The 15,535-nt window shown below is 45.8% G+C and overlaps 1 protein-coding gene across 9 annotated transcripts in view; it reads left to right on the top strand.

Annotated features, from left to right (window-relative positions):
- TRAPPC9 (trafficking protein particle complex subunit 9) overlaps window positions 1-15,535 on the top strand; it is a 626,356-nt gene that overhangs the window by 7,534 nt on the left and 603,287 nt on the right. For 7 of the 9 annotated variants that reach the window (XM_070631024.1, XM_070631026.1, XM_070631021.1 and 4 more), the window contains exons 2-3: window positions 5,660-6,253; window positions 14,650-14,795. In XM_070631024.1, the coding sequence (XP_070487125.1) occupies window positions 5,670-6,253; window positions 14,650-14,795 (730 nt within the window). In that variant the 5' untranslated portion in view covers window positions 5,660-5,669. Of the gene's footprint in view, window positions 1-5,659; window positions 8,652-14,649; window positions 14,796-15,535 lie in introns of all 9 variants that reach the window. The other 2 variants (XM_070631030.1, XM_070631029.1) reach the window with 1 other exon arrangement.

The raw sequence follows: 15,535 nt of genomic DNA, 5'->3' as shown, positions 1-15,535 counted from the left end.
TCTCTTGTTTTCTGGTTGTTTTATATTTCCCTTCCCTTGTATTTGTGACTTCCCCCTTCAGTTTGGTGGTTTTCTGTGATGGTTTTCTCATTATTTATGATTCGTGTCTCTGCTCTGATTTTTTATTTAGTAGTTACCATGAGGTTTGTATAAAAGATCTCATAGATGAGATAATCCATTTTCCTTAAAAAATTTTTTTTCCTCTTCAAAGCCCCAGTACATACTTGTATATTCTAGTTGTAAGCCTTCTAGTTCTTCTGCTTGAGCTGCCACCACAGCGTGTCTGCTGACAGATGAGGGGTGTCATTCCATACCCAGGAACCAAACCCAGGCTGCTGAAGTGGAGTGTGCCAAACTTTAACTACTAGGTCATCAGTATTGGCTCAAGATAGTCCGTTTTCTGATAGCCTCTTATCTCCATTAGCCTAATCAGGTTCCACCTCATTCCTCTTGCCCTTCTAAGTTGTTGTTGTCATCAAAAATTATTTGTTTGTGATTAAAATGAAATGTTTATAGTTATTTTTGATGCTTTCCTTCCTTTTATCTTTTATGTTATAACTAAGTGTTTGCTAACCTGTTCTGATGGAGAGCTGCAATTTTCTGATTTTTGTCTATTTATCTCCTTGCTCAAGGCTTTGTAAACCTTTGCCTTTTTGTTTCAGGGAAGAGGGCATCCTTGATCATTTCCTGTAGGGAGGTCTGGTGGCAATGAACTCCCTCAGCTTTTGTTTATCTGGGAAAGCTTTTATTTCTCCATCATATCTGAAGGATGGTTTTGCTGCATAGAGTATTCTTGGCTGAAAGTTTTTGTGTTTCAGTATTTTGAATATATCATTCCCCTCTCTCCTGGCCTGTGAGGTTTCTGCTGAGAAATCCACTGAAAACCTGATAGGGGTTCCTTTGTAGATTATTCTCTTCTGCCTTGCTGCCCTTAATATTTTTTCTTTGTCATTGACTTTTGCCAGTTTTACTGTTATATGCCTTGGAGAAGGTCTTTTTGCATTGATTTAATTAGGAGTTCTATTGCCTTTGTGTATTTTTGTACACAAAAATTCTTGTGAATTTTCCCAGGTTTGGGAAATTCTCAGCTATTATTTCTTTGAACAAGCTCTCTGCTCCTTTCTCCTACTCTTCTCCTTCTTGAATACCTATAATCTTTATATTGCATTTCCTAATTGAGTTGGATATTTCTCGAAGAATTTCTTCATTTTTCCTAAGTCTTAGTTCTCTCTCTTCCACCTGAAGCATTTCTACATTTCTGTCCTCTAAATCACTAATTCTCTCCTCCATAATGTCAGCTCTGTTTTTTAAGGTTTCTAGATTGTTTTTTGTCTCTTTCATTGTGTTCTTCATCTCCAGAATTTGTTTGTTTTTATGTCTAGAGTTTCAATCTCTTTGGTGAAGAATTCCTTCTACTCATTAATTTTATTCCTGAGTTCATTGAACTGTCTTTCTGAGTTTTCCTGTAGCTCATTGGGTTTCTTTATGACAACTATTTTGAATTCTCTGTCATTTAGATTGTAAATTTCTGTGACTTCAGGATTCATTTCTGGAGACTTGTCATTTTCCTTCTGCTCTGAAGTGTTAATGTAGTTCTTCATGGTGTTTGATGAAGTGATCCTTTGCTGGTGCATAATGGTAGTATCAGGTTGCAGATTCTTCCTGCCACTACTAGGGGCTGGCAGGAGCTGTGTTTTATGAACCTACTGCATCTATTGGAAGTTGTGCTGATAGGGCTTGTCTGCATCTGCCCGTTGGCTGCAACTGCTTAACAGGTCACACATGCATGTGCAGGTGCTCTGGTGCAGATCCACTGCCTTGCCCAGGGACCACCTGAGCTGCTGTGCTAGGTGGGAGGGGAGGGATGCTCTCTTTTGTGCATATGGGCCTGCTCTGCGCTCCTGGGTGGTTTGTCTGGGCTGCTGCACCTGGTGGGGGTGCCCACGCGGTGGCTGAGCTGCGCCACTCGGTGTGGAGCATTCCCATGGACTGGGCTGCTACTCTGAAAGTGAAAGCACTTGTGTGCAGGCCTGCCTGTTCCCTGCCTCCACTTCAGTCATGCACCAGCTGTTGTGTGAGGACCCATGACACCTAGATCACTGTTGCTGGGGAAGAGGAGCGGGAGGGGATCTGCTCACCTCCTTCCACTGCTTCCTGGGGATCCAGTACCCCAACCTTCAGATGTATAGCTGTGTGGATCTCTCAGATGTCCTATTGTGCTTTGTAGGGAATCCTCTGTTGGTTACTGAATGTCTGTTTGGTTGTAACTTAGTGGGGAGAGATTAAGGGAACAGCTCACTCCACCATGATGCTGACATTACTCTCTTGGCTATTCATGACCATAAATTAACTTGTTACATTCCGTGCAAAATCTAGTAGGAATTATAAGCAGAATTGCATTGAATTTATAGATCAAATTGGAGGGCATTAACATCTTTATGACATTAATTCTTTCTACCCACAAATATGTCTGGGACCCTCTCTTTTCATCTGTACAGAGCCTGGCACATAAGAAGTCCTCACTAAACATTGGGTATGTGAATGATGAGATTTACAGATCATTAGTTTCAACTGTAGCCTTTCACAAAAGAGAAAACTAAATGTCAGTAAAACTCCATGATTCACTTCTGGTCACACAGAGTCACAGCCAGTGCTTGAACCACCTTGGCGGACTGGTGCAACCAGAGTTCCCTGCCACCTACTGTTAATGCCACAGCAGCATCCTTTTTGCTAATAATGCATGCCACTTTAAATTTTACTAATTTGATCTACCTGTAGGTGACTTTTCTGAGGTAGGCCTATATGTGATTTGTGCACATGTTAATAAAGATCTGTATTTGGGAGAACTCCATGCCTAGTGTAGTGCCCGGCACAGAGTGATCCACTGAGCACTCACTTGAATTGGGGAAAAACCATAGTAAGGGTTGGAATTTCCGTTATGCTTCCAAATTCTCAATTTCTAGAACCTGTTATACCTTGATATAGCCTACCTTAATTTGAGATGCAAGCATATTGAATAACTTGATGAAACGTCATTGTACAGTATTGTAGAAAGAAGGCTTTGCATGACTTTTTCTTTTTTCTAACCCTTGTTCTCCTGGGCATTGTAGGTCCTTCATCTCCTCAGCTGTGCCCAGCGCTTTCTTGGTGCTGTGATGAGGCAGTATTTGTTACTAAGGCCCTTTCCTCATCTGCTCTGGACCTCTGTTTTCTTCTCTGCACAATGAAGGCTTAGACCAGATAAATGTTTTTCAGTTTCTTTTAAACCCATGCCTCCTTTCAAGAAATGCAAAACTCTCAGATCTCCCTCCTCAACCCTAACCCTTAAGATTTTGGTACTTCTCCCGAGGGATGCCATGCCTCTTTGTGGAAGGGTCTTGTGATTTTGCTTCTTTCCAAGGTGGTGCAGAAAAGACTCTCCAGAGAAGTTTTGCAGAGAGGGAGCAGGAGAGAGGCAGAGGAGAGAGTGACATCATCCTTCAGAGTGTGAGCGTGGAGTGGGGGGCTTGGGTTTAAATACTGCCTATGACGTGGCCTCTCTATGATTTTGCACAATGTAATAAACCTCTCTTTGCTTCATTTTCTTCATCTGTAAAGCTGAGGTGATATTTAAAGGTTTAAATGAAGTAATATTCATATAAACCATTTATGTTCTGGATAGAAACAAGATATGTTAAGGGGCCAGGGATTCCTTTAAAAAAAATCTTATTCATACCCCTCTGTCCGTGTATATTTTGAAGTTTGTGGAAGGTGAAGGTTCAGATCTAAAATCCATCATGAGTTAGGTGGCCTCAGGGACTGCATGTCCAAAATTCCTCCCAGTCCTCTTCCTCTCAGTCCAGGAGGAAATCCCTGCCATTAGAATTATACAGAGGTCTTGTAGAAATGGCCTTTTAATTTTGTTGTTTCCTCTGGGAGTGCTACTGCCATGATATTTGCAGTCAGGTTTTGATGACCTGCAGGTTGTGCAATTTGGAGTTCCTATTTAAGAAAAAGTTAGAAATAGGGCCACGGAAGGGGCTCTTGCAAGTGGGGCCTGAAGCCTAAGCTTGGTTAGCTTTGGGGGTACAGCTGCCTCTGGCCATGAGTACCCATCCCCATACTGTGAAGTCGGAACCTACTGATGGGTGCAGCGGCAGTGTTCACTGAGTGCATCTGGTGGGCTAGGTGTTTTCCTATTTGTATGGTATTTTCTGTATTTGATACAGTGAGCTCGTTTAATCTCAATATGCTTTTAAAAAAATCAGACTTTTTGTTTTGAGATATAATGTAGATTCCCCTGCAGTTCTAAGAAATAATAGAGAGAGAGCCTATGTACACTTTACCCGGTTTCGTCTAATGGTACCATGTTGCAAAACTATAATATAATATCATAACCAGAATATTGACTCACTAACCTCTTGAGGTATATATTATTATCCTCATTTTTTTTTTTTAAGATTGGCACCTGAGCTAACAACTGTTGCCAGTCTTCTTTCTTTTTTATTTTCTGCTTTTTCTCCCCCAATTCCCCCAGTACATAGTTGAATATTTTAGTTGTGGGTCCTTCTAGTTGTGGCATGTGGGACACCACCTCAACGTGGCCTGACAAGCAGTGCCATGTCTGTGCCCAGGATCTGAACCAGTGAAACTCTGGGCTGCCAAAACGGAGTGTGCAAATTTAACCACTCTGCCACGGGGCCAGCCCCTATTATCCTCATTTTTATTCATGATTAAACTGGGGTTAAGAGAAGCACACCCGCCTGCCCCAGGTCACATAGAGGGTTAGTTTAGGGTCAGGGGTTGAACATGGTCTTCTGATTTCCGGGCAATGCCATCTCCATTATGATGGTCTGTGTCAGAATCACTGTGTCCCAAAGTGGGCCAACAGCCCTCAAAAGTGTGCACCTCAAAGTCTTCTTTTTTCTCTTTGGGCAGGGACTTCAATTCATTTGGTCATTCATTCATTCAGCAAAATTTATTGAGACTTCCTATGGGCCAGATGCTTTCATATGGGTTATCTGATTTCATTCTTCAATGGTACTGGGAGTCAGGTAATGTTTTCTTTTCATATCTGATGAAGTTGGCTCAGAGAGGTAAGAAAACTCTCTCAGGGTGGTACAGTTTATAAAGGAGGGGTAATAGATGTATATTATCCCTGCTTTTATGTCAGGCCGAGTACCAGGTGCCTGACATTTGCAACCTCCTTTAATCCAGCCATAGTCTTATAAGGCAGGTTTTATTATCTCCGTTATTTTGCAGCTGAGGAGCTCAGGGAGACGGGAGTTCAAATCCAGATCTGGTGATTCTACTGTGGTTCTTTTCATTATATCCTGCTGAGGGGATGGGGGAGCAGTTCATTCATTTGTTCATTCATTCTTTCAGCAAACATTTTTGATCACTGACTCTACATCGGTACCTGGCAAGGTGCTGGAAATAGAAAGATAAGAGACAGACCCTTTTCAGCAGGGGCTCAAAGCCTAGTCCAGGGGTTATGGTGTTGTGAATAAGAGCTGTGGTGGCCATATGCAGCACTCTAAGCACAAAATGTACTCCGCAGCTTTGCTCGGGGCTCACCCTGCCTTCCACGTGCCAAGTGTCAGAATCACTGTGTCCCAAAGCGGGCCAACAGCCTTCAAAAGTGTGCACCTCAAAGTCTCCTTTTTTTCTCTTTGGGCAGGGACTTCAAAATGAGCGTCCCTGACTACATGCAGTGTGCTGAGGACCACCAGACTCTCCTTGTGGTGGTCCAGCCTGTGGGGATCGTCTCGGAAGAGAACTTCTTCAGGATCTACAAGAGGATTTCCTCTGTGAGCCAGATCAGTGTGCGGGACTCCCAGCGTGTGCTCTACATCCGCTACAGGCACCACTACCCACCCGAGAACAACGAGTGGGGCGACTTCCAGACCCACCGCAAAGTTGTGGGCCTTATCACCATCACAGACTGCTTCTCGGCCAAGGACTGGCCGCAGACCTTCGAGAAGTTCCACGTGCAGAAGGAGATCTATGGCTCCACGCTCTACGACTCCCGGCTCTTTGTCTTTGGGCTGCAGGGCGAGATCACCGAGCAGCCACGCACCGATGTGGCCTTCTACCCCAACTACGAGGACTGTGAGACGGTAGAGAAGAGGATCGAGGACTTCATCGAGTCGCTCTTCATTGTGCTCGAGTCCAAGCGTCTGGATAGGGCCACGGACAAGTCTGGGGATAAGATCCCCCTTCTCTGTGTCCCGTTTGAGAAAAAAGACTTTGTAGGCTTGGACACAGATAGTAGGTAAGTCTGCCTGAGGGCCCAGGTTCCTTGGCTTTGGGCTTGGGTTGTTTCCTTACAGCAAGAAGGGATAAGCAAATGGTGGGATTTTATTGCAGCAAGGGCTAGAAAGCCTTTGGGTAAGGGAAATCCTTTTAGGGCTAGTGGGTACACTTGCTCCCCCTTTCCAGCTGGGACCCTTCGTGGGACCCCCTGTGCTGCTGTCCCGTATGGTACCGTGGCCACTTGTGGCTCTTGAGCACTAGAGAGGAGGCTAGTCTGAGCTGAGGTGTGCTGTAAGTAAAACGCACATCAGATCTGGAGACAGTCCGGAAAAAAGAATGTAAAATATCTCATTAATATTTTTATATTGATTACATGTGAAAATGATATTTTACATATATTAGGTTAAATAAAATATATTATTAAAATCAGTTTCAAGTGCTTGTTTTTTAAAATATGGCTACTAGAAAACTTAGCTTTATTTACTTGGCTTGTATTTTATTTCTATTGGACAGTGCTGCCCTAGAGCACAGTTTGAAAACTTTTATTCGGTCTCATCCCTTGGGTTTATAGATGAGACGCTGAGTCTGGAGAGGCAACAGAGCTAGGTGCTAGCTGAGCAGGAAGCGGAGCCTGTGTCTCCTGCCTCCCACACCCAGCACTCGGCATGGGTCTGGCCCCTTGTCCCTACCTGGTAGCCACAGCGTCAGATTCCTCGCTTTGCGAGCAGAGGAGAGCGTGTTTATGTTCTCTGTAGAACAGGGAGTGTTGGACAGAGCAGGAAAAGGTCAGTCCTCACATTTACCCTGTGATTAAGTCAACAGCTTTACTTTGCACCAGCATTGCAATTAGCTCTTCTCTGCCCTCTGCTCTGTTCTCTTGTATTGCCATTCTGGCATGTGTTGGGCACAAGAGGACGAGATGCAAGCTTAGGCTGCAGCTCTTTCCAAGAGGTGGTCCTTTTTGCTGGGGAGAGTGTGGGGTAGCGGTGTCTCTCTGGTTTCGTGCCTTGGGCACTGAGTCTCCTCCGTCCTCTGTGGAATTTGGGCAATGGTCTCCAAGGTGAGGACTAAATGACACAGTGTACATGCTGGCAGAGTGCCCACTGCAAAGAAGGCCCTCAGTATGTTTCTTGAATTTACCTAAGATCAAACACTGACTTTCTGGGTGTTGGTAAGTCGGAGGAGAAGATGTCACAGAGTTGAGAAAAAAATAGGCCCAGGCCAGCCCTGCAAGTAAGAAGCACCGAGTAGCACAAGTCACACCTGCATGTGTGACTTTGCAGGGTCTGGAGTAATTTTTATTTTCTTACCCGGACATGTTTATGTGGCCTTGGGAAAGGACAAGGCACGTCATACCCACGACCTGTACTTAATCCTTGCAGTGGCCCTGTGATCTGCATTGCCAGCGCCCCCCTTTTATTGCTTGGATTTGAGGGGGCAGTTTTAGGGGCCTGGGCAGCTGCTGAGGGACAAAGCTGCTGTATGCACCAGAGCACCTCAAAAGCCTTTTACCTCACCTGTTGGGCCTCCTGGGCCATCAGGCGGGGCAGGCACCGGTGGTCGTCATCCCTTAGAAAGTGGGTCTGCACAGTGCACCACTAGTGCCCTCTCCTTTGTTACTCCTCTGGTGCTGGTGACATTTTTGGCTCATAGACTCGTTGGCTTTGAGGTTGCAGACCCACCAGAGAATCCCAGCTTGTTTTGCCTTTTTAAATCTGTGCTCACAATTTGGCGGGAGTAGGAAGACTGTTTCGGGACACCGTGCCTGGTGCGTAGTGGCTAATAATATTAACAAGTGTTTATCGAGAGCCTCCAGGTGCCAGGCACGGCTCTAGGCACTGGAAACACAGCAGTGGATTAACCCTCCCTCCCAGTGGGTCCTTTCTATTCTAGCCGTACTGTAAACACTCAGCCGTCATTTGAACTTCAGTGGGATAATGACACCAGTGACCTCAAATCAAGCACCTTCTCCTCTAATCTCTGTTAATCATTGTTGCTTTCAAGGCTCCATACTTCTCTAGTTTTTCAAAAGATTTGGTGCAGGAACGGAGCCTAACTCTCGTACATCTCTTGGTAGGAGTGATAAAAAGTGTCCAACCTGAAATGAGATCGTATTTTGCAGCTTGAAAGGAAATCTCTAGATGTAGTTTGGTTTGATGCACTGACCACACTGATGGGCCCCATGGCAGGTGGGCCGACGTCCCAGGAGCACTGGGGGTGGGTGGGTTTTACTTCAGGGTTCACATAAGACCCAGCTCATGAAAGCCCCCGGTGAATTCTCGTACACATAGTGCTGTAGCTGTCGAAGTTATTTTTGTTCTTGTGTGTTTCTAATTTTTGCTTGTTCCTCTTTCTTTTCTTTTCCTTTTTTTTTTTCTATCATACCGCCCTGTGAGTGTGTTGTTGGGTCTGAAAAGGTAGGCTGTGAACATATTGCCTTGAAAATAGCTAGATTTCCCTATGCGCTGCCTTCCCATTGCCTCCATTGCTTTAAAAAATGAAAACTTACTGCTGCTTAGATCCATCTATTATATTGGTCATCTTTTTATTTTCTAATTCTTAAAAATTTTAGCTTTTTTAGTGCATAACCCATTGGTGTTTGATGTCTGTTAAAATACTTGCTTTGGGGAACTTGTTTTGTCTTACTTAGTATTTGGTGACAAATGAGCCTTTATTAATTTTTTGTTTGTATTGAGGACATGAGATGCTAATTGATTTAGGCGGCTGCAGAGGGATTTTTCACGGGCTATTTTAACTCGGAAAGTCTAAGACCACAGTGCCTTGCTTGATTCTGGCTTTTAAATGAACGCATTAGGCACGTGATTCTTGGCTGTTGCTGTGTGATGTGCATGATGGTGCTTATCGACCAGCAGTCACTGGTAAAGGTGTGGCCAGTGCGAGACTATGCTGGCCTCAAAGGGACGCTGTTGGAAGAAGCGGTTACCAGATTTTCTTTTGCTTTCCCCTCAAGCATGCCGTTGATTTGACTTCACCGTAGCCACCTTCCTTCGTAAAGGGACAGAGGCTATTCTCAACTCTATACCAGTCTTTTGCCCCTTTTATGACAGTGACTTCTCCAAGGATCAGGAAAATAAGGCCGTCTCCTAAATAGCTAGTGTGTTTGGATCTGTGGACACAGGACCTCTGTAACTGACTGCCATTCCCTATGTGCCTTAGCCAGTAATGCTCAGAGTCAGCTCTGGGGCCCACCTTAGGCCCCCCTCAGGCCCCCCTTGGCAATCTGCAGGCCCTTACCTGTTCCCGCTTTTACTTTTAACCCTGCGTTGGGAAGAAATAGCTGTTTCTGTAATTGTTGAGCCTAATGTCCATCACTGATGGGCATGTCATTAGTTTGCAGTAGTGAAACTCCAACACCCAGGGTAGCCCTGAGGGGAGAATCTTTGGCTGACCTAGGGCCTCGTATTCTTCCCCCTGGTCCATCTCACTCATGGGGAAAAGTTTTGCTGCCACCACCATGCTGGCCAGAAGGCCTTGTTTTTCCTTTAATGATCTGTTCCAAATGTTATCACTTTCATGCTTCACTTACTTTGTCTCCATTGAGACAGGCCAGACTTTCTGAAAGATTCCAGCGTGTTCTGGGGAACAAAACAGAAATAAGTGTAGCAAGTACAAGAAATTGAAGCTGTCTGGCTTTGAAAATGGAGGGCAGGGACCCTGTGATGGCTGGGTGACGCCCTGGACCACAGGGCCTTTCCCGTTGCTTACTAGATCCGGGGGCATCACTGGGAGAATAGCCTTCCCTGGGTCCTTCCGTTCTCACCTGCTCACCTATGGCAGGTGTGTCCTCTCACTGGGAGCTCTCCTAGACCTCGGACCCTCCGGAGTTCAGACCATGGGAGAACCATGAGTTCCTTTTCCTGGACCGTCCTCTTGGCCTCCTGTGTGGGTCTCAAGTGGCTTCCCCAAGTAACGGGTGCCCGGAGAGACATCCCTCTTCAGTGAGCACCCTCCAGAGGACCATGACTCAGCACACTTTTGCTGTGAGCTGGTTGTGTCCTGTGGTGGTCCTGCGGGACCAAAGCTGGGGTATACTTCAGAAATGACAGGACTTGCCACTGATTTCAGTGTGGGGGCGAGGGTGAGGAAAACAGGGAGTCAGGTATGACACCTGGGCTTTTGACGGGAACACCTGGGCATGTGGTGGGGCTGCTTACTGAAAAGGGGAAGACTGGGAGGTACCTGCTGGGTATCAGATTGCAGAGTAAGTGTTGGACATGTTTTTTAGATGCCTGTTAGACATTGAAGTGACGATTTCAAAGAGGCAGTTGGATTTGTGAGCCTGGAGCTCAGATGAAGGAGCGGGCCCAGAGGTATACCTTGGGAGTTGTCAATATTTAGCTTGTATTTAAAACTGTGACTGTAGATGAGCTCATCTAGAGAGGTGTAGACAAAGGCGGGAGGAAGGTCCAGGGCTGATCCCTGGGTACTCTGATGTGACCCAGGGGGGTCGGAGGAAAGCCCAGGTCGTGGAGGTTTTCGTAGTATTCTAAGGAGTTTGGGATTTTAGGAGCAGCTGCTATTCATCCTAAAGGTGCTTGGGGGTGGGGGGCAGTTGCTAAAGAAATCTGAAGGCAATCATGTGGGCAGATTTGCATCTTAGAAAGATCACTCTGGCAGCAGCACGGAGGAGGCCAGCTTCCTCAGGAGCTGGAGTCGCGTGGGAGTGAGGAGAAGACGGAGTGCCCCTCATCCTGGAGGCGGGGGGAAGGGCCTGAGGAGGGTCCCAGCCGAGTGGACTGTCTTTTCCATGGAACAAAAGGCAGATGGGATAGGGGCCTGAGGAGAGAGGAGCTGACATGTAGAAGGATTTTTGGATAGTTCTGGAATAGTCTTTTCCCCAAAATTAGACTTAAAAACAAACCTCTTAAGAACATTGATAGCTTCTATCAAGGAAACAGTTCTTTTTTGATCCTTCTAAGTGTAAGGCACTGTACTAGGTGGATACAAGATGCATAGGACAGTCTGTTACAGGGGCTTGATACTTATTAGGGGAGCAATACAAGTCTGAAGGAGGAGGGGAGCGAGGTGGGAACCCACAGGACTCTATGTCAGGCACCAGTCAGCCGTCCTGCCTGCGTACTTCATTCACGTCATATCAGTGCCATCCGAGGTGGCCGGTGGCAGACCCATTTTGCAGAGTGGGAAGCATTCTCAGAGAAGTTAAGTAATTAGTCCAGCCTCACACAGCTAGTAAATGCTGAAGCAGAATTCAAACACGGGCCTGTTCTCTCTATGAATTCTGTTACCTCCCTGTTAGAGTTGTAATGATAAAGTAGATCAGTTTTGAAACCTCTCAGAAAAACGTCCCTCATTGAAGTGCTGCAGGTCTATTTCACGAAGCTCAGGCTCTTTTGATGGTTAGGTGGCATCGAAGCGCTTTATGTCCCAGAGACGTGTGTTTTCATTTCACTTCAACCGTGACCTGGTTGTAAACGATGCGTGAGTGCAAAGTAAGCCTTAGAGGCTTCTGAACTTAAGCGCGGTCCACCTTGGGGCGGGAGAGGCACAGGAACTGCCTTTCTGTGAGTTGGATGTAGTAATATTCTGTTCCTCCTAAGTCCAGGGGGCGCATTCCCTGAAGTTCTGTGCAGTTTATATTATTCTCTGCTATCATTTTATATCAGGTGAAGATAAAGAATGCCTACACAGTGCATTATGTTGCTGTCAGAGTAAGATGCTTTCACAGTTGTTTGGGGGACCTTTTCCCCTAATGAGTCCAGTGGCGTGTGACACATAAGTGAAAGTCCTCACATTAGGGACTTGGGCTGTGATTTGGCTTTTGGCTCCTTCCTCCCCTCTTCTCTTTCTCCTCTTCCCAAGTGCCCTCAGAGAGTTCATGGTCCTAACGGAGGGATGGACAGATACCCGGATAGTGACTGCAATCCTGTTGTGGAGGGCAGCCCAGCTGAGAGCTACAGGACATCTCCAGGGAAGATTTCCTGCAGCAAGAGCCCTCTGCATTTAGTTTTAAAGGCAGAGTAAGAGTCAGCCAGGTGAAGGGGCAGGGATGGTGGCTCAGGTGGCAGAAGCAGCCTGGGCAGAGGCCTGGAGGCTTGTGGGGTGGGGCCTGGGCGAGCGCCCTGTGCTGAAAAGCTCTAAGTGGTCCATCTCCCGGAGTTCAGGGTGGGCGTGCTCCTGCTGAGGAGGACGCCTATCAGGAGAGGGCCTGGTCATGTGGGCTTTGCAGGAACTTGGTTTTTAAAACTGACAACAGAGGGAGGCTGTGAGGGATGTCAGCAGGGAGGGACCTTTAGGAGAGGTAATCCTGGTTTTGTTGGTCCCTTTTGAGACCCATCTATTCATTTGTTTACTCATAACAGACACGGCTGAGTGTCCAGGGGAGAGGGATGGACACACAACAGTAAACAAAGTATACTGACCTTTTTGGAGCTTACAAATGTCAGAAGGTGATTCAGCATAGAATATTCCAGGAACACAGCAGGCACCCCTAACCCAAAGTGCAGAGGCCGGAGGCAGGAAGGCTTCCCTGAGAAACTGGCAGTCCAAATGAGCCCTCAGGAGAGTGGGAAGTAGCTAGGCAGAAAGGGTCAGGTGGAACCTGAGGTCACTGGGGACTCTGGTACTGGAGGAAGGCTGGAGAGGGCAGGGGGCGGTGCTAGGAGGGGAGGCGGGAGCCGTGGGAGGGGGCTAGGGCTGTGTTGGGGAGCGCTTGAAGAGTTTGAAGTGGGGGAGTGACATAATCAGATTTGTGCTTTGGGAAGGCCACTCCAACTGTGTGTGTGTGTGTGTGTGTGTATGTGGGCTGTGGTATATGTGTGCATATGGTGTGTGTCTGTGGTGTGTGTATGTGTGTGATGTGTATATGTGTGTGTGGTGTGTGTGCATGTGGGGAGTGTGTGTGTATGTGTGTGATGTGTGTATGTGTGTGTGGTAGGGGTGTGTGGTTGTGTGTGGTGTGTGTGCATGTGGGGGGTGTGTGGTGTGTGTGTATAGGCAGTAGGGACAGAGGGGAGGGCTGGTACAGAATGGGGAGGGTCGGAGAGATCATTAGAAGGCTGTTGGGGTGACCTCTGGGAGAGAGAGGTGTGGGGGGCCTGGTTGGGCATGGCAGGGGCAGTACAGCTGTAGTGTTTTCTTATGGGAAGGCTTGTTGGTGCGGCTGTCCTGACACTGCTGTGTGGCTTGGAAGAAAACAAATGGACGCTGGTGTTCCCTCTTCTCTCCCTCTCTGCCTTATGTGATAATCCTAGTTCACCCAACATTTGGAACAGAAAAGCTAAGTTCCAGGGTAGCCAAAGAGTGTGTTGAGCTCGTTCGAGTTAGATATGATGGGATTTAACTCTGCATTGAGGTCTGTCAATAACATTCATTTAGCTAGAAACTTCTCAGGGCTGGCCCCGTGCCCAAGTGGCTAAGTTCGTGTACTCCGCTATGGCGGCCCAGGGTTTCGATGGTTTGGATCCTGGGCGCAGACATGGTACCGCTCATCAGGCCACGTTGAGGCGGCGTCCCACGTGCCACAACTAGAAAGACCCACAACTAGAATATACAACTATGTACTGGGGGGATTTAGGGAGAAAAAAGCAGAAAGAAAAAAAAAAAGATTGGCAATTGGCAACAGTTGTTAGCTCAGGTGCCAATCTTTAAAAAAGAAAATAGCTAGAAACTTCTCATCTTTTGGATTTCTATTGGGGTTTTTATTCTTGATAAGATTGCTTTCTTGGTCAGGGAAAGTTTAATGCAGGTGCTATTTTTCTTAGAAAAAAATCGTATCTTTTAGGAAATTCAATATTAAAAAGAATAGGAATATTTAAAATTGATAAAGGAAGATTTCGGCATAGTTTCTTTGGTTTCTGAGTTGATAGGGAGTTAGAAACCTTTGCATTATTTAATACCACATCCTTGCCAATATTTAAAGAGCTGTTGGTGAGTGCTCAGGCCCCACCCTCTCAAAGCATTATTAAAGTTTGCTCTGAAATACTGAAGATAGAGGTCTTGTTTGCAAAAACCAAATGGTTGGCTTATAATACGCCACATAGCTCTCTTTATAAAATAATAATAGGTTTCAAGTTAAGAAACTGGAAGATAATTGATTTTTTAAAAAGCTGAAACATAAACTTTCTTGTGCTAATGTTGCAATTGGAAAATTTGGAAAGAGGAATCCTACCTACTATTGTCTAAGTGAAATGTATGGTAGAAGTCCTAGGTACCTATTACGTTTAGAAAATAACTTGGCAGTAGTTTTTGAAGTTAGGACCTTTCCAGCTCACGTACCTGGCAATGATTAGTTTCTGGCTTTCAATTATAGAGCCTAATGTTGCCTTCTTAGCAATTTTTTTGTAGTGAGAGAGTTGAATAGTGCTTAGCCAGTGTACTTTTGGGGTAGAAGCCGTGCATTAACAGTGATTCATTTCCGTGCATTTTATTTTTTAGACATTACAAGAAGAGATGCCAAGGACGCATGCGGAAACATGTGGGGGACTTATGTCTTCAGGCCGGGATGCTGCAGGACTCCTTGGTACATTACCACATGTCGGTGGAACTTCTCCGCTCAGTGAATGACTTTTTGTGGCTTGGAGGTAAGATTATCTGATGAAAATGATCAGATATATAATTATGGCAGCTGTTATTTCAAATAAGAGAAAACAGAAAAAATAGCTCTGAAAATAAAAGATCAGGGAGCAGAAGCAGTCAGCTGCGCTGGTTGCTGTGGGCATCGCCTGGGGTAACTTCCCGCCTTATCTCCTGCCATTTCCCCACCAGGCCTGCACTGCAGTCCTGCTGAAACCCGCATGTACTTCCTCGAAAACCCACTGCCTCTCCTTGTTCCTTCGTTGTTTTTTAGTACAACTTGTCCTCTGCTTAGAATACCATTCCCTACATCTGTCACCTCTTACACTCATTCTTCATCTGTATATCAGCTGATGAATGGAGAAACACTGTGTGATATATCTGTACAGTTACTCAGGAATGTTCAAATGTTCAGTGGAATGTTAAAAATGAATGAAATACTGATACCACTGCAACATGGACAAACCTTGACAATCATGCTAAGTACAAGAAGCCAGACACAAAAGACCATATATTCTATGATTCCAATTATCTGAAATGTCCAGAACAGGCAAATGTACAGAGGCAGACAGCAGATTAGAGGTTGCTAGGGCCTGGGTGGAGGAGGGCTGGGGAGTGACTGCTAAAGGGTTTGGGCTTTCTTTTGGGGTGATGAAAATGTTCTGGAATTTAGGTAGTGGTACTGATTGCACAACTGTGAATATACTAGAAACTGCTGAATTGTACACTTTTAAGTGGGTTAGTTTTA

Source organism: Equus przewalskii, chromosome 8, assembly GCF_037783145.1.
Source record: "Equus przewalskii isolate Varuska chromosome 8, EquPr2, whole genome shotgun sequence".
In the NCBI taxonomy this organism is placed as follows: Eukaryota; Metazoa; Chordata; class Mammalia; order Perissodactyla; family Equidae; genus Equus; species Equus przewalskii.
The sequence above is the reverse complement of the archived record's forward strand: the minus strand, read 5'-3'. Positions and strand labels throughout refer to the sequence as shown.